We start from the raw sequence: 19298 nt of genomic DNA, 5'->3' as shown, positions 1-19298 counted from the left end.
GGTGACCAGGGATGGGAAATGAACATCCAGGGGTATTCAGTATTTAGGAAGGACAGACAAAAAACAAAAGGCAGTGGAGCTGCATTGCTGGTCAATGAGGAAATTAACACAATAGTGAGGAAAGATATTAGCTCGGACGATGTGGAATCTGTATGAGTAGAACTGAGAAAGACTAAGGGGCAAAAAACCGTTCGTGGGGGTTGTATATAGACCCCCAAACTGTAGTGGTGATGTTGGGGAATGGCATTAAATGGGAAATTAGAGACGCATGTGATAAAGAAACATCTGTAATTATGGGTGACTTTAATCTGCATAAAGATTGGGCAAATCAAATTAGTCACAATACCGTAGAGGAGGAATTCTTGGAGTGCTTACAGGATGGTTTTCTGGACCAATATGTTGAGGAACCAACTACAGAACAGGGCATCCAAGACTGGGTATTGTGTAATAAGAGAGGAATAATTGACAATCTAGTGGTGCGAGATCCCTTGGGGATGAGTGACCATAATATGATAGAATTCTTCATCAAGAAGAAGAGTGACGTAGTTGATTCTGAGACTACAGTCTTGAATCTTAGTAAAGGAAACTACAAAGGTACGAGGCGCGAGTTGGCTATGATGGATTGGGAAACGTTACTTAAAGGGGTGACGGTGGATAGGCAATGGCAAAAATTTAAAGAGTGCATGGATGAACTGCAACAATTGTTTATGCCTGTCTGGCGCAAAAGTAAAACGGGGAAGGTAGCCAAGACATGGCTTACAAAGGAAATTAGAGATAGCATTGGATCCAAGGAAGAGGCATATAAATTCACCAGAAAAAACAACAGACCTGATGATAGGGAGCAGTTTAGAATTCAGCAAAGGAGGACCAAGGGATTGATTAAGAAGGGGAAAATAGAGTACGAGAGCAAGCTTGCGGGTAACATAAAAACTGACTGTAAAAGTTTCTATAGGTATGTGAAGAGAAAAAGATTGGTGAAGACAAATGTAGGTCCCTCACAGTCAGAAACAGGAGAATTTATTATGGGGAACAAAGAAATGACTGACCAACTAAATGCATACTTTGGTTCTGTCTTCACAAAGGAGGACACAAATATCATACCAGAAATGTTGGGTAACACAGGGTTTAGTGAGAGAGGAACTGATGTAAATCAGTATTAGTAGAGAAATGGTGTTGGGGAAATTGATGGGACTGAAGGCCGATAAATCCCCAGGGCCTGATGGTTTGCATCCCAGAGTACTTAAGGAAGTGGCCCTAGAAATAGTGGATGCATTGGTAGTCATCTTCCAAGATTCTATAGACAGATTGGAGGGTAGCTAATGTAACCCCACTATTTAAAAAGGGAGGTAGAGAGAATGCAGGGAATTATAGACCAGTCACCCTGACATCTGGGGAAAATTCTACAGTCCATTATCAAAGATTTTATAGCAGAGCACTTGGAGAACAGTGGTAGAATCGGGCAGAGTCAGCATGGATTTATGAAAGGGAAATCATGCTTGACAAATCTACTAGAATTCTTCGAGGATGTAACAATTTCTATCAATCAGGCCTCATACCCGATATTAACATGCTTCACCTCACCCTTGAACTTAACATTGCCATAAGCCTCACACCAACATCTCACAGTATGCACATCCTGCCAGCTATTCAACCATGTCAATCACATGAGCCAAACAGATTACAAAACACTCACTAATACACTTGCATCTTTCTTGCACAGCAAGGTAGTGCACAACCAGAGGCAGCAAGAGCTAACCAAAGGGCAACGGGCATGCCTGCATGTTCTTATCCCCATGGAGATGATGCTGGCCATTATTGGAATGGCCATTGTTGAGGCTGTGGCCACTGGCAGGGGAGGTACTGTCACTGGACTAATAACCGAGACACCCATGGTACTGCTCTGGGGACATGGATTCGAATCCCAAGGCAGAAGGTGGAATTTGAATTCAATTAATAAAAATCGGGAATTAAAAAAGCTAGACTAATGATGACCATGAAACCATTGTCGATTGTTGCAAAAACCCATCTGGTTCATGAATGTCCTTTAGGGAAGGAAATCTGCTGTCCTTACTGGCCTACATGTGACCCCAGACCCACAGCAATGTGGTTGACTCTTAAAAGCCCTCTGAAATGGCCTCGAAAGACACTCAGTTGTATCTAACCGCTCAAAGTCAATAAGGAATGAAACCCTTCGACGGACAAACCACCCTAGGATGGATTGCAGCGGTTCAAGAAGACAACTCACCACCACCTTCTCAATGGCAATTAAGGATGGGCAATAAATGCTGGCCTAGCCAGTGACACCCACATCCCAGGAACGAATAAAAAAAAAGGGCTGAAACCAAAGATGACAGTATCCTCCTATCTAATCCTCCTTATCACTCCCTACTTCACCCTCATCCCACACTCTCTTCTGATTTAAAAGTTGCAGATGGTAAAAGCATGCACCTCTTACTTCCCCCACCTCCACACAACCTTACCCTTGTGCCTTTTTTTTCCAGTTAGGCAAGAGGTGCAACCTGGCCAGGAAATGGGGAAAGACCAAGAAAATAGTAATGAAGACGACACAGCACTGTCCCTTGATTTCACACTCTCAGCTACCAGTTCAGATCCTGACACTGCACGGATCTGAGAAGGCAGAGGTGAGATCTGCACGTGGTGAGACAACGGGCACAAGTGGGCTGCAGCCAGGGTAGGAGGCAAGAGAAGTGTAGGTGCCAGCTCGCTGGAGGACGAGGCCGCACAGGACTCAGATGAGGACTTACACTGCTTTTTTGATACATATAAATGACTTGGACATTAGAATACAGAGCAAAATTTCAAAATTTGCCCATGATACAAAAGTTGGAGGTGGACAAGTTGCAGATTCAATTTAATATAGAGAAGTGCGAGACAATGCATTTTGGCAGAAGGGATAGGGAGAGGCAATATAGACTTATTGACACAGTTCTAAAGAGTGCACAGGGAAAGGGGGGACATCAGGGTTCATGTGCATAGATCTTTGAAGGTGACACGACATATTGAAGGAGTAGGTAGCAAGGCATCAGGGATCGTGTCTTCATAAATAGAGCTTTTGACAAAGTTATGCTGAATCTTTGTAAAGTTCTGATTAGACCACAACTAGAGTCATGTGTCCAATTCTGGTCACCACACTTTAGGAAGGTTCTGAGGGACCTTGAGAGGGTGCAGTGGAGATTACTAGAATGGTTACAGGGATCAGGGATTTTAGCTACAAGGTTACGTTGGAGAAGCTGGGGCTGTTCTCCTTGGAGCAAATGAGATTGAGGGGAGATTTGATAGACATGTACAAGATTATGACAGGTTTAGATAAGGTAGAAAAAGAAAACCTGTTCCTATTAGCCGATGGTACAAAGACTGGGCAAGAGATGCAGGGGGGAAGTGAGGAAGAACTTTTCTACACAGTGAGAGATAATGACCTGGAATGCACTACCCAAAAGGGTTGTGGAAGCAGAGATTATCAATGGTTTCAAAGGAATTGGATGGGCACTTGAGGGAAATAAACTTGCAGGGATAAGGCGATTGAGGGAATTGCTCTAGAGAGAGCTGGTATGGACTCGATGGGCTGAAATGCCTAACTGCGTGTCATAATGACCTTATGACGATGACTTTGATCGGACAGCATACAGAAAAACACTGATGGGTAATTACAACAAATTGCCTGGTGCATTGGGAAGCCTGCCAGAAAGCCTGCAGTAAATGCCAAGGAGCATGAAGGCATCCAGTACCAACTTGGACAGAGTTTTGCACAATTTGGAGCCCATCCTTTCCAGCATGGAAGCAGTGGCCGATTCCATTTGTATGCTTATAAGAACATAAGAAATAGGAGAAGGAATAGGCTATTCGGCCCCTCAAGCCTGCCCTGTCATTCAATAAGATCATGGCTGATCTGCCCCAGTCCTCAACTCCTCTTTCGTGCCAGCTCCTCATTGCCCTCAAACATGATGTAGTGTCTGATGGTCCATGTTGCAATTTCAGTGAGGTCAGAGTGACAGCCCTTGAGATCAAGGCAGCATTTGACCGAATATGGCACAAGGAACCCTAGCAAAATTGAAGTCAATGGGAATCGGGGGAAAACTCTCCACTAGTTGGGAATCATACCTAGCAGAAAGGAAAATGTCTGTGGCTGTTGGAGGATAATGATTTCAGCCCCAGGACACGGATGCAGGAGTTCCTCAGGGTAGTGTTTTAGGAACAACCATCTTCATCTGCTTCATCAATGACCTTCCCTCCATTATAAGGTCAGAAGTTGTCACTTGTCTAATGGGCAGCACAGTGGTTAGCACCGCAGCCTCACAGCTTCAGGGACCCGGCTTCGATTCTGGGTACTGCCTGTGCGGAGTTTGCAAGTTCTCCCTGTGTCTGCGTGGGTTTTCGCCGGGTGCTCCGGTTTCCTCCCACAGCCAAAGACTTGCAGGTGATAGGTAAATTGGCTGTTGTAAATTTCCCCTAGTGTAGGTAGGTGATAGGGAATATGGGATTACTGTAGGGTTAGTATACATGGGTAGTTGTTGGTCAGCACAGACTCGGTGGGCCGAAGGGCCTGGTTCAGTGCCGTATCGCTAAATAAAAAAATAAAATAAAAAAAAGTGGGAATGTTCGCTGATGATCATACAGTGTTCAGTGCCATTCATAACTCCTCAGAACAACATTCAGGCTTGGGCTGATTAAGTGGCAGTAACATTCACCCCCACACAAGTGCCAGATGACAACCATCTCAAACGAGAGAGAATCTAACCATCTCCCCTTGACATTTAATAACATTACCATCGCAGAATCCACCAACTGGAGGGGGGTTATCATTGACCAGAAACTGAACTGGACCAGCCATATAAATTCTCCGACTACAAGAGTGAGTCAGAGGCTGAGAATTCTGCAGCGAATAACTCACCTCCTGACTCCCCAAAGCCGGTCCACCGCCTACAAGGCACGAGTCAGGAGTGGGATGGAATACGCTCCACTTGCCTCTATGAGTGCAGATCCAACAACACTCAAGAAGCATGACACCATCCAAGACAAAGCAGCCCACTTGATCGAGATTGGTTAAGAAAGCAAAAGCCCATGGGATTCAGGGTAATTTGGCAAATTGCATTCAAATTTGACTTAGTGGAAGGAGGCAGAGGGTGATGGCAGAGGGTTGTTTTTGTGAATGGTGGCCTGTGACCAGTGGGGCACTGCAGGGATCAGTGCTGGGACCCTTATTTTTGTAGTGTGCATTAATGATTTAGATGTGAATATAGGAGGTATGATCAGTAAGTTTGCAGACGACATGAAAATTGGTGGTGTCGTGAATAGTGAGGAGGAAAGCCTTAGACTACAGGACGATATAGATGGGCTGGTAAGATGGGCAGAGCAGTGGCAAATGGAGTTTAATCCTGAGAAGTGTGAGGTGATGCACTTTGGGAGGTCTTACAAGGCAATAGAATATACAATGGATGGTAGGACCCTAGGGAGTACAGAGGGTCAGAGGGACCTTGGGGTGCTTGTCCATAGATCACTGAAGACAGCAGCACAGGTGGTTAGGAAGGCATACGGGATACTTGCCTTTATTAGCCAAGGCACAGAATATAAGAGCAGGGAGATTATGATGGAGCTGTATAAAACGCTGGTTAGGCCACAGCTGGAGTACTGTGTACAGTTTTGGTCGCCACACGATAGGAAGGATGTGATTGCAGTGGAGAGGGTGCAGAGGAGATTCACCAGGATGTTAACTGAAATGCTCCAGCCTAGGCATGAAGACAGACTGGATAGGCTGGGGTTGTTTTCCTTGGAGCAGAGAAGGCTGAGGGGGGACCTGATTGAGGTATACAAAATTATGAGTGGTATTGATAGGAAGAAACATTTTCCCTTAGCGGAGAGGTCAATAACTAGAGGGCATAGATTTAAGGTAAGGGGCAGGAGGTTTAAGAGGAGAGTTGAGGAAGAATTTTGTCACCCAGAGGGTTGTTAGAATCTGGAACACACTACCTGAAGTGGTCGTGGAGGCAGGAACACTCACGACATTTCGGAAATATTTGCCCAGCTCGAAGGTTCCAGTTGTGGCAGCAGGGGGTGACAGATTTCAATGAGGGCCTCCTTCTAACTTTTGCAACTTTAATCAACTATGGAAAGCACCAAACATTTGTAGAATTGTAACAAGCATCAGAAGAAATGAACCAACAACTAACCTGTAAGTAGCTGATGATCCCTTTAAATAGCATTGGTCAGGGGTCCTTCCTGTGGCTGAAAGCATGTTCAGCTGTGCAAGGTTAAGAGAGGGCAGCGTTGAGCTCCAAAATGGCACCCCACGTCAAATCGGTGTTGCATGCTGACTGGCATGATGATCTGCCTCTGTATACTTCCAGCAGATATTCATTGCGTGCACCAATATGGTGTTTGGTGTGATTCACCCCAAAATTGTGTATGCATGCTGTGGACACCATTTTGGAGCTTTAAGGGCACTGGTAGCACCAAAAGATGGACAAGCCCAATATCTCACCCTCATTTCTTTCTTTCTTTGTGAACTTAAGACTCAGGTCATGAGTCCAACTCACTCAGATGTAAAGACAGATACTTACAAGCCCAAATAAAATAGGGATTGCTGATGAAAGGTCACTCTATTTTTCTCTCCACAGATGCTGCCAAACCTGATGAGTATTTCCAGCGCTTTCTGTTTTTATTAGTAACAAGGCCTAGCCAGCGACGCCCACATCCCATGAATGAATTAAAAAAGCCCAATATCTCACCCCCATTTCTTTCTTTGCGAACCTAAGACTCAGGTCATGAGTACAACTCACTCAGAGGTAATGTGGTGCAACCATTGGAAGAAAAGTAATGTTAAATAGCCCAAACTGTAACCTAGGAAAGATAACCCCAAAACATTAACCTATCTTTCCCTTTCAACTTATTTATGACCGGCTGTGGATTTCCAGGTTTTGATGAAGACGTTGTAAACCCACTGACCACTTCACAACTGCCCTGAAAGATTCAGAGTTTAACCGTTAAATGAATGACGCCAGGAATCCAGTCAAAGAGACAGGCCACACTGCCAGTCATAACACATTGTAAATGACGGCACAAACAACTCTCTCCAGCCAAGACCACAGAAAACAAATCAAAACTAATTAAAACTACTCACGAACCAATGTAAGCGACAGGTACTGTGAACATTGACAAAAAAAGCAGCGAGTGCCTAAAATACAATATGATTAAAATAACCTGAGAGTTTGATGGTGGCCTCCACGTTCCTAATACAAAGAACCTAACAACGGAACACGACCTGCGTACACACACGGCGCGCGCTCCTCCCGTTCCCGCACCCTTCAGGAATCTGTCAATCAAAGGGGTATGTACCGCCCTACAACGCACATCCCTTTCCTATTGGTCAGCGTTCAGTCCCTGAATCTTCCGGGTCAGAGGGCCAGTGTTGAGATAGTGACGGTTCGTTGCTGGGATGGTTGCTTGTTAGCGGAGGTTTCTTGTTCAGCGCTATGGTGGCTTTGAGGGTATGAGGCCATGTCAGGCGGCCTTTATCAGCCGGAGGATGGACAGTGTGCGCTGGGCTTTCCGCAGCGGCTCCTGGCAGCCTACTTGTTGTGAGTGGTTACTGGCAGCTCGCTGTGTGCAGGCTGAGGAGAGACAACGCATCGGCACATTTGTCTTTGCGAGAGACGCCAAGGCCGCCATGGTAACTTAAACAGTCGTGAAGCGTTGGGAGCGGGAGCTGGGTGTAGGTCTGCGGGCGGTGGCGAGCCTGTTGAAGATCATGTAGGATGGGATGGGACACCACGGTGCAAGCATGTCAAGGACACAATGTGTCTGGTTGGGAGTTATGTGTATACTGACAATACCCAGCTGTCCAGTTTCACTCCCTCTGCGAAACCCTCCATTGGCTCTGTTACCAAATTGCTTGTCCAACATCCAGTCCTGGATGAGTTGTAATTTCCACCAGTTAAACATTGGGAGTACCAAAGTCATTGTCGTCAGCTCTCGCCACAAATTCTGAACCCTTGCCCCGATTCCATCTTCTTCCTGGTCACTGTCTCGAGTTGAATCGGGATAGTTTGCAACCTATGTGACCTCTTTTGACTCTGAAGTGAGCTTACGATTCCATATTCTCTCCACCGCAAAGATGGCCTATTTCCACTTCCGTAACATTGCCTAACTCAACCAATAAACTGCTGAAACAATCATCCACAGCATCTCAGAATTATTATAGCACAGAAGAAGGCAATTCAGCCTATCGTGTCTGCATTGGATCTCCGAAAGAGCAATTTATTTAGTGTCACTTCCCCACCTTCTCCCCGTAGCCTTGCACAATCTTCCTTTTCAGACAACAGTCCAATTCCCGCAAATGCCTCAATTGAACCTGCATCTACCACACTCAGGTAGTGCATGCCAGATCCTAACCACTTGCTGCGTGAAAAATGTTGTTATGTTGCCGTTGTTTCTTTTGCTAATTACATTAAATCTGTGCCCTCTCGTTCTTGATCCTTCCACCAATGGGAACAATTTTTCCCTATCTACTCTGTCCAGTTCCCTCGAGGTGATTCTGTGATTGTTTATATGTAGCAAATGCAAATCCCTGGAACCAAGCGATAGCTTCATTTGCTGAGTTTAAGGTGATTAGTCTGCCACTTAGTCTGTAGAGGGGACACTCCTCGGTAATGTGCAGCATTGTTTGTGACTCTTGACAAATGCCTAACGGGTTTGTACTGAGGGCCCAGGAGTGAAGGTTGACTGCGCAGGAGCCCTGACTTGTCCTGAACCTGTTTAGCAAGAACCACTCTCGCCATGGTAGTTCAAAGCCTGCCATTTGACAGATGAGTTTGTCATAAGGAACTTGTTAGTGACTTCCCGTGTTTCCCATTCCTTGATCTGTGATTGTGATCACAATGTATTTATTTCTGCTTAAAGGTGCTCAGTTTGTGGGTGGCACAGAGTTCGCCCACTGTCTTGAGATCAAATACAACATGCATCAGGATTAAAATCTCCTTTCTCTTGGGTATTGAGAATCCTATGTGGAAATGGCACTGATTTTTCTTAGTGGGTGCAGGCTCACAGTAGAATGCTGCTAATGGTTTTCAACTAATTTACATTAAGCTTGCAATCTCATTAGGAAATTTTGACTTTTAGAAATTGTCAGATGTGATGATTTCTGTAAAATTGTATTTGGTTCTAAATCAGTTCCTACCAGTGGGTGAAATAGTCTGAACAGTCTGTTGCTACCATCTGGTCCTTAATGACCTTCCCTTATTTTAGTACCGATAGCCTGCCTCTGCTTGCCAAGACTTGTGCATGGAAAAACATGCACTTGGATGAAGTACAGGTAAATGACAACCACCTGTGGATCTGTACCCAGCAATAAGTCAACACATCCAGGTTAGGAAAAAGAAAAAAGCATTGGCAGAAAAAAGTGAGGGAAATTTAACAAAAAGTTGCAGAGTTGTTTTTGCCTTGGCTAAAAATTGCAGTCTAAAAACTGCTTATTGCAGTATGCTGTTCGGTTCACAGTCTTCATATGACATTTGTACTCTATATACGAACATACAAATTTGGAGCAGGAGTAGGCCCTTCGAGCCTGCTCCGCCATTCAGTAAGTACATGGCTGAACTGATTACTCCACATTTCCACCTATCCCCGATAACCTTCCAGCCCCTTGCTTATCAAAAATCTATCTACCTCTGCCTTAAAAATATTCAAAGACTCTGCTTCCACTGCCTTTTGAGGAAGAGAATTCCAAAGACTCACGACCCTCAGAGAAAAAATTTCTCCTTGTCTCTATCTTAAATGGGTGACCCCTTATTTTTAAACAGTGTCCCCTAGTTCTAGATTCTCCCACGAGGGGAAACATCCTTTCCACATCCACCCTGTCAAGACCCCTCAGGATCTTGCATGTTTCAATCAAAGCTGCTACTCTTCTAAATTCCAGCGGATACAAGCCTAGCCTGCCCAATCTTTCCTCGTAAGACAGTCCGCCCATTCCAGGTATTAGTCTAGTAAACCTTCTCTGTATTGCCTCCAATGCATTTACATCCTTCCTTAAGTAAGGAGACCAGTACTGTACACTATACTCCAGATGTGGTCTCACCAATGCCCTGTATAGCTGAAGCATAACCTCCCTAACTTTTGTGTACAATTCCCCTTGCGATAAACAATAACATTCTCTTAGCTTTCCTAATTACGTGCTGTACATGCATATTAAACTTTTGCAATTCATGCACTAGGACACTGAGGTTCTTCTGCATCTCAGCGGTCTGCAATCTCTCACCATTTAGATAATATCACGACCTTTCTAACAAACTCCCATTATTTCTTCCTTTATACCCTGTCCTACAGTGTGGTTAATGTTAGGTGGCCTGTACACCACTCCCACAAGTGACTTCTTGCCTTTATGATTTCTCATTTCTACCCAAACCGCTTCTACAACCTGGTTTCCTGGACTTGGGTCATCCCTCTCTATTGTGCGAATACCATCATTAATTAACAGAGCTACCCCTCCACCATTTCCTAGCTTCCTGTCCTTCCTAAATGCCATGTACCCTTCAATATTCAGGTCCCAATCTATGTCGTCCTGCAGCCATGTCTCTGTAATGGCTATCAGTTCATTAGTATTTATTTCTATTTGCACTCAGTTCATCTGTTTTGTTTTGAATGCTTTGTGCATTCAGATACAGAGCCTTTAGTTTTGTCCTTTTATTATTTTTGTAACCTCTAGCCTTATCTGTTGATTTACTCTTAGATTTGTACGCTCTGTCCCTTCCTGTCACAGTCTATCATTTCCCATATTAATACCTTTCTCTCTTGCCTTGTCTCTACTCCTTGATTTACTATATCTTCCCAAATTTGATCCCTTTCCCCTACTATTCAGTTTAAAACCCTCTCTACTTCCCTAATTATGTGGCTCGTTAGAACACAGGCCTCAGCACAGTTCAGGTGTAGACCGTCCCAACGGTACAGCCACCACTTTCCCCAGTACTGGTGCCAGTGCCCCATGAACCAGAACCTACTTCTACCAAACAAGTCTTTGAGCCACGCATTAATTTCTCTAATCTTATTTGCCCTATGCCAATTTGCATGTGGCTGAGGTAATAATCCAGAGATTATTACCTTTGAAGTTCTGCTTAATTTGGCACCTAGTTCCTCATACTGACTATGCAGAACCTCTTTCCATGTTCTGCCTATGTTGTTGGTACCTACATGAATCACGACAACTGGATCCTCCCCCTCCCACTGTAAATTCTTCTCCAGGGGCGGCACGGCGGCGCAGTGGTTAGCACCGCAGCCTCACAGCTCCAGCGACCCGGGTTCAATTCTGGGTACTGCCTGTGTGGAGTTTGCAAGTTCTCCCTGTGTCTGCGTGGGTTTCTTCCGGGTGCTCTGGTTTCCTCCCACATGCCAAAAGACTTGCAGGTTGATAGGTAAATTGGCCATTATAAATTGCCCCTAGTATAGGTAGGTGGTAGGGAAATATAGGGACAGGTGGGGATGTGGTAGGAATGTGGAATTAGTGTAGGATTAGTATAAATGGGTGGTTGATGGTCGGCACAGACTCAGTGGGCCGAAGGGCCTGTTTCAGTGCTGTATCTCTAACTAACTAACTAAGCCCTGAGCAGATGTGCCGAACCCTGGCACTGGGGAGGCAACACAGCCGTCTGGAATCTCGCTGTTTGCTGCAGAGGACAGTGTCAATCCTCCTAACTATACTGTCCCCTACTGCCACGACATTCCTTTCTTCACCCTCCACTTGAATGGCTTCCTGGACCATGGTCAGGTTGCTCATCCACCGTGCAGCCCCCACTCTCATCCAAACAAGCTGAAAGAACTTCAATAATATAAAAGCAAAATACTGCAGATGCTGGAAATCTGAAATAAAAATAAGAAATGCTGGAAATACTCAGAAGTCTGGCAGTATCTGTGGAGGGAGAAGCAGAGTTAACATTTCAGGCCAGTGACCCTTCATCAGAACCGAAAAGAACATTAAATCTGTTGGACAATTGCAAAGGCTAAGGCTCTTGCACTCCTGCCCTCTGGGTCCCCTTACCTACAGCCACACTCTCCTGTCCCTGACCAAATCAGAAGACTATCCTAAGGGGTGTGACCGCCTCCTGGTACAAAATGTCCAGGTAACTTTTCCCCCTCCCTGATGTGTCACAGTGTCTGCAGCTTGGACTGCAGTTCAATGACTGAGCTGAAGCTCTTCGAGCCGCCAACACTTAGTGCAGACAGGTTCGCCTTGGATCACACTGGCATCCAGGCGCTCCCACATGCTGCAGCCGTGACACATCACCTGTCCTGCCATCCTTAATGTGTTTTAATTAACTCGTTAATTATTTTATTCAATTATTTTATTTTCCTTTTTTTATATATTTTATTAAGCTCACCTCTAGTTCCTTTCCTATTTTAAATGTTAGGATTAGAATGGACCTTCATCACTTACCAGATACCAAACAGGTAGCTTCTTCCCAAACCAATCACCTACCTGCTTGCCTGTGATGTTTGATGCTGTGTTTGATTGAAATTAAATTAAAAGCTTAGCCTTATGCTCACTTTGGGGGCTCTCTGTTTGCCTACTCTCACTGTTGATTGTGATGTCACTTTTCGATTTTTCCCTGCTCCCGCCGTGCTCTCTGCTCCTGCCCCGGTCCCCCTCCGCTCCCGCCTCGCTTCCCCCCCACCGTCGCTCCCCCTCTGCTCCCGCCCCGCTCCCGTCTCTCGCTCTGTCTCCAGTCTCCATAGTTATTAACATTGTAAATTCTAAATATTTTTCAAAAAATACACCTTTGTATTTTAAATTGCCAGAGTAATTTTGTCCATCTTGGTGATCACTTATAAACTGAGGATGAAATTGCATCGTGCAATATTAATAACAAAGATGTTGGTATGTCTTCCTCTATTGTAACAAAGACTAACCTGTTTTATTTTACATCGGTTAATGCGTTAATTAAAATAATCAATAAAAGAATGTCATATGAACATGTTCATTACTAATATCTTTCAGCAAAGTTGCAATTCCTGTGCGTTGAGCAGAACCTTTCAATGGTGTATTCAGTATTTGCTGCATAATGTGAATTGAAATATAAATATTGCTGCTGTTACTTTGCAACAAGTAACTTTTTAATTCCAGTTTACCAATGAATACTTCATTGTTCTGACGATTAGAATAGGTTTCCTGACACAGAAGTTGGCACACCAGTAGTGAAAACGAAAAATGTGCCCATGAAGAACAGTTTTCTTTCAGCTACTGTTCCATAGGTGTTGAGGGCCCTCGAGTATACTGTTGGTGATTATCCCTGTTTTGAGTTTAGATAGTGAATGTCAGCATGCTATTAGATCTTGGATATCAGAGCTGGACCAGATCCTGTCCTGGCCAGATCCATCCATAAATAAATCAGTACTCCTCCATTTTGAACATCAGTCGGAGGAATCACTGAGAGTGGCAAGGGCGCAGAATGTTCTCTGGGTAGGGAACTTCAATGCCCATCACCAACAGTGGCTCGGTAGCACCACAACTGACGGAGCTGGCCGAGTCCTAAAGGACATAGCTGCTAGACTGGGTCTGCGGCAGGTGGTGAGGGAACCAACAAGAGGGAAAAACATACTTGACCTCATCCTCACCAATCTGCCTGCCGCAGATGCACCTGTTCATGACAGTATTGGTAGGAGTGGCGCAGTGGTTAGCACCGCAGCCTCACAGCTCCAGCGACCCAGGTTCAATTCTGGGTACTGCCTGTGCGGAGTTTGCAAGTTCTCCCTGTGACCGCGTGGGTTTCCGCCGGGTGCTCATGTTTCCTCCCACAGCCAAAGACTTGCAGGTTGATAGGTAAATTGGCCATGATAAATTGTCCCTAGTGTCAGTAGGTGGTAGGAGAATTGAGGGAAGGTGGAGATGTGGTAGGGAATATGGGATTAATGTAGGATTAGTATAAATGGGTGGTCATTGGTCGGCACAGACTCGGTGGGCCGAAGAGCCTGTTTCAGTACTGTATCTCTCTATGATCTATGAGTAACCACCGCACAGTCCTTGTGGAGACAAAATGCCGTCTTCACATTGAGGATACCCTCCATCGTGTTGTGTGGCACTATGACTGTGCTAAATGGGCTAAATTTCGAACAGATCTAGCAATACAAAACTGGGCATCCATGAGGTGCTGTGGACCATCAGCAGCAGCAGAATTGTACTCAACCACAATCTGTAACCTCATGGCCCGGCAGATCCCCCACTCTACCATTACCATCAAGCCGGGGGATCAACCCTGGTTCAATGAAGCGTGCAGGAGGGCATGCCAGGAGCAGCACCAGGCATGCCTCAAAATGAGGTATCAACTTGGTGAAGCTACAACCCAGGACTACTTGCAAGTCAAACAGCGTAAGCAGAATGCAATAGACAAGGCTAAGCGATCCCACAACCAATGGATCAGATCTAAGCTCTGCAGTCCTGCCACATCCAGTCATGAATGGTTGTGGACAATTAAACAACTAATTGGAGGAGGTAGCTCCATGAAAAAGATAAGGCTGAAGCATTTGCAAAAATCTTCAGCCAGAAGTGCCGAGTGGATGATCCATCTCGGCTTCCTCCTGAATGCCCAGCATCACAGATTCAGCCAGATTCAGGAGTTTTGAAGAAGGGTTACGAACCTGAAGCATTAACTCTACTTCTCTCTCCACAGATGCTGCCAGATCTGCTGAGTATTTCCAGCATTTCTTGTTTTTATTACAGATTCAGCCAATTCAATACACTCCGCGTGATATCAAGAAACGACTGAAGGGACTGGATACTGCAAAGGCTATGCGCCCTGACAACATTCCGGCAATAGTAATGAAAACCAGTGTTCCCGAACTTGCCGCGCCCCTAGCCAAGCTGTTCCAGTACAACTACAACACTGGCATCTACCTGGCAATGTGAAAAATTGCCCAGGTATGTCCTGTACACAAAAAATCCAACCCGGCCAATTGTTGCCCCAACAGTCTACTCTCGATCTTCAGTAAAGTGATGGAAGGAGTCATTGACAGTGCTATCAAGCGGCAATTGTTCAGCAATAATCTGCTCAGAGACACTCAGTTTGGGTTCCGCCAGGGCCACTCAGCTCCTGACCTCATTACAGCCCTGGCTCAAACATGGACTAAAGAGCTGAACTCAAGGGGTGAGATGAGAGTGACTTCCCTTGACATCAAGGCAGCATTTGACCGAGTATGACATCAAGGAGCCCCAACAAAACTAAAGTCAATGGGAATAAGGAGGAAAACTCTCCACTGGTTGTTCCTAGCGCAAAGGAAGATGGTTGTTGTTGTTGGAGGTCAATCATCGCAGCTCCAGGACATCACTGCAGGAGTTCTTTAGGGTAGTGTCCGAGGACCAACCATCTTCAGCTGCTTCATCAATGACCTTCCTTCAATCATAAGGTCAGAAGTGGGGATGTTCACTGATGTTTGCACAATGCTCAGCACCGTTCATGACTACTCACATACTGAAACAATCCGTGTAGAAATGTAGCAAGACCTGGACAATATCCAGGCTTCGGCTGATAAGTGGCAAGTAACATTCGCACCATAGAAGTGCCAGACAATGACCATCTCCCGTTGACATTCAACGGCATTACGATCGCTGAATCCCCTGTCAACATCCTGGGGGTTACCATTGTCCAGAAACTGAACTGGAATTGCCATATAAATACCGTGGCTACAAGAGCAGGTCAGAGGCTAGGAATCCTGCGGCGAGTAACTCACCTCTTGACTCCCCAGTGCCTGTCCACCATTTACAAGGCACAAGTCAGGAGTGTGATGGAATACTCTCCACTTGCCTGGATGGGTGCTGCTCCAACAACACTCAAGAATAGGCGTTCAGTGTGACAGAACTTGAGTATTGCTGAAACAGAAACATGTTCTTGAAGCTTTTCATCTTACTCTCATCAGGACAATCGCAAGAATAACCAATGTAAGGGAAAACAACTTATACTGCATGAGAAGAGAGCGCTGATTGGTTGACAGGTGAAGTCTGATTAGTAGAGGCATTGCCAGGGCGAATGCACCAGTTTACGGTGACTGACAGTTAACTGCCAAGCTATATACTTCGCATGAAACAAATAAAAAAAAGTAGGTAGGAGTCAGACTGTAGAAGGAATTGTAAATGAAAGCATTGATTTTGGTTTCAGTGTATGTTGCCATGGGCATGGGTGATGAGGACTAATGAGGAATAAAAACAGAAAATGTTAGAGATTTGTTAGCAGGTCTGGCAGCATCTGTGGAGCGAGAAATGGAGTTAACGTTTCAGACTGATATCCTTTCCTCAGAACTTAAAGTGGGATGGGGCACAGGCTGTGAAGCTTTGAATGAATTCTAGTCTATATAGGATGGAATTTAGGAGGTTTGTGAGTAGCGTTTGGGAAAAGATGAGCTTGGAGGTGACACAAGCATAGTTAAGGTTTTCAGTGGCAATGGGCCTGAGGAAAGAATAGACTGGCAATATTTGCAAAGGTCAGAATTGGTGATGAACAAGAGGTGGGGTTTGACTTCAAACAGGAAACATGTTTGTGCTCCCTTGTGTTCAGCCTATCCGAAGCCAAGGGGAAGGGAATGGAATCGGGTTAGGGCAGGAACTATAGGAACTCGAGCAGTAGTTATTGGATAGTGGGAACTCTGGCAGATTTTCCTTTCTGTAACCCAGAGGTGTTAAGGCCAGTTGTAGTATCCCCAATGCTACCTTGATTGAGATCAGCTAACTCCACACAGACTGGGAAACAAATCTGTTCGGCTCAATTCCATGTTACCTTTACCAACTAAATAGATGAAAATTAAACGTAGGTGCAACCATTCTATGATTCTATAGGTGTTACTTTTCTGCTTCCCCTAGCAAGAAAATAATAATTGTGATAAATAAAAGCAAAATACGGCAATGCTGGAAATCTGAAATTAAAAACAAAGTGCTGGAAATACTCAGCAGGTCAGGCAGCATCTGTGGAGAGAGAAGCAGAGTTAATATTTCAGGTCTGTGACCTTTCATCAGAACTGGCAAAGGTTAGAAAAGAATTAGGTATGAAGCAAGTAAAGGGGATCGGGGGGTAGTGGGGAATAGAACAAAAGGGAAGGTGTGTGATAGGGCAGAAGAGATTAAATAACAAAGCTGTCATGGGACAAAACTAATACTACGAAAAACAAATTAAGATTTATCTTGTTTGTAGGATTCTTTGTACAAATGGCTGTCACACTTTGGCCCCAGCTGTATTATTGTTTCCAATTCTGGGTACCATACTTTAGGAAGGACTTGAAGGCTTTGGAGATGGTACAGAAAAAATTACTAGAATGGTTCCAGGGATGAGAGATTGCAGTTATGTGGATAAACTGGAGAAGCTAGGGTTGTTTGAGTCATTTAAGGCACAGAAGGAGGCCATTCAGTCCATTGAGTCCATTCCAACTCTCTCTAGAGGAATCCAATCTGTCCCATTCCCCTGCTTTATTCCTGTAGCCCAGCAAGTTTATTTCCTTCAAGTGTCCATCCAATTTCCTTTTGAAATCATTGGTTGTGTCTGCCTCCATAACTCTCATAGGCAGCGCATTCCAGTCATCACCACTCACTGCATAAAAAGCTTTTCCTCACACTCCCTCTGCATCTCATGCCCAAAACCTTAAATCTGAGACACCTAGTCCTTGTACCATCAGATAATGGGAACAGTTTTTCTTTGTCTACCTTATCCAAACCTGTCATAATCTTGTTCACCTCTATCAGATCTCCCTGCAATCTTCTTTGCTCCAAGGAGAACAACCATGGCTTCTCCAACCTAACCTTGTAGCTAAAGCCCCTCATCCCTGGAACCATTTTGGTAAACCACCTCTGCACCCTCTCATCCTTCCTAAAGTGACCAGAATTAGATTCAATATTCTAGTTGTGGCCTAACTAGAGCTTTATAAAGGTTCAGCATAACTTCCCTGCTTTTATATTCAATATCTCTATGAAGCCCAAGATCCCATTGCTTTGCTCACCGCTCTCTCAATATGTCTTCCCACCTTCAAAGATCTATGCACGTGCGTTCCCAAGTCTCTTTGACCCTGCACACCCTTTAGATCTGTGCCATTAAATCTATATGACCTTTCCCCATCCCTTCTGCCAAAATGCATCACCTCACACCTCTCTTTATTGAATTCTATTTGCCACTTGTCTGCATATTCTGCTATCCTTTCTATGCCCTATTGCAATCGATTTGTATCATCCTCACTGTTTGCCACACCTCCAAGTTTGGTATCAAGTTTTGAAATGTTACTCTCTCTCCCAATATCCAAGTCATTTATATATAAATTTAAAAAAAGCAGTAATGCTAGCACTTAATCTTGGGGAACACCACTGTCTAACCATCCTCCAGTCTGAAAAATAACCATTTACCATGACTTGCTGTTTTCTGTCCTTAAGCCATTTTTTTATCCAAGCTGATACTGACCCTCCTATTTCATGAGTCTAAATTTAGTTAACAAACCTTTAATGTGGTACTTTGACAAACACGTTCTTAACGGCACAGTGGCGCAGTGGTTAGCACTGCAGCCTCACAGCTCCAGGGACCCGGGTTCGATTCTGGGCACTGCCTGTGTGGAGTTTGCAAGTTCTCCCTGTGTCTGCGTGGGTTTTCTCCGGGTGCTCCGGTTTCCTCCCACAAGCCAAAAGACTTGCAGGTTGGTAGGTAAATTGGCCATTATAAATTGTCACTAGTATAGGTAGGTGGTAGGGAAATATAGGGACAGGTGGGGATGTTTGGTAGGAATGTGGGATTAGTGTAGGATTAGTATAAATGGGTGGTTGATGGTCGGCACAGACTCGGTGGGCCGAAGGGCCTGTTTCAGTGCTGTATCTCTAATCTAATCTAATCTAATCTAAAATCTAAATAGACATTGCATTCCCTTCATCAACCTTCTCTGTTACTTCATCAAAAATTTCACTTAGATTAGTGAAGCAAGATCTGCCTTTCACAAATCCATGCTGGCTATCCTTAATTTGCTCAAACCTCTTCAAGTGCCTGTTGATTTTGTCCCTGTTTATTGTTTCTAAAACCTTATCCACCACTGTTCTCCTTGGACTAGAGAAAGCTAAGAGGAAATTTAATAGAACTTTTTAAAATCATGAAGGGATTAGGTAATGTAAATAAAGAGAAACTGTTTCCAATGGCTGAAGGGTTGATAACAGGGCACAGATTTAAGGTGAATGGCAAAAGAACAGAGGCGACATGTGGAAAAACTTTTTCAGGCAACGAGTGGTTAGGATTTGGAATGCACTACCTGATAGGGTGGTGGATACAGATTCAGGAGGAACCTTCAAAAGG

General features: G+C 44.6%; 2 protein-coding genes across 7 annotated transcripts in view; one reads left to right on the top strand and one right to left on the bottom strand.

Moving 5' to 3' along the window:
• Positions 1 to 7302, bottom strand: part of msantd4 (Myb/SANT-like DNA-binding domain containing 4 with coiled-coils) — a 29231-nt gene extending 21929 nt beyond the window's left edge. Inside the window, exons 1-2 of one of the 4 annotated variants that reach the window (XM_068033747.1) lie at positions 7216 to 7246; positions 6186 to 6427 (exon numbers count right to left, since the gene is read on the bottom strand). In XM_068033747.1, the coding sequence (XP_067889848.1) occupies positions 6186 to 6250 (65 nt within the window). In that variant the 5' untranslated portion in view covers positions 6251 to 6427; positions 7216 to 7246. Of the gene's footprint in view, positions 1 to 6185; positions 6428 to 7215 lie in introns of all 4 variants that reach the window. The other 3 variants (XM_068033748.1, XM_068033749.1, XM_068033751.1) reach the window with 3 other exon arrangements.
• Positions 7303 to 7415: 113 nt separating this feature from the next.
• The window catches only part of aasdhppt (aminoadipate-semialdehyde dehydrogenase-phosphopantetheinyl transferase), a 73397-nt gene continuing 61514 nt past the window's right edge, over positions 7416 to 19298 (top strand). For all 3 annotated transcript variants that reach the window (XM_068033744.1, XM_068033746.1, XM_068033745.1), the window contains exon 1: positions 7416 to 7684. In XM_068033744.1, coding sequence (XP_067889845.1) covers positions 7505 to 7684 — 180 coding nt within the window. In that variant the 5' untranslated portion in view covers positions 7416 to 7504. The remainder of the gene's footprint in view (positions 7685 to 19298) is intronic.

The sequence above is a fragment of the Heterodontus francisci genome, chromosome 6, assembly GCF_036365525.1.
Source record: "Heterodontus francisci isolate sHetFra1 chromosome 6, sHetFra1.hap1, whole genome shotgun sequence".
Lineage (NCBI taxonomy): Eukaryota > Metazoa > Chordata > Chondrichthyes > Heterodontiformes > Heterodontidae > Heterodontus > Heterodontus francisci.
Note: the sequence above shows the minus strand (reverse complement) of the source record. Positions and strands in the feature narration are given on the sequence as shown.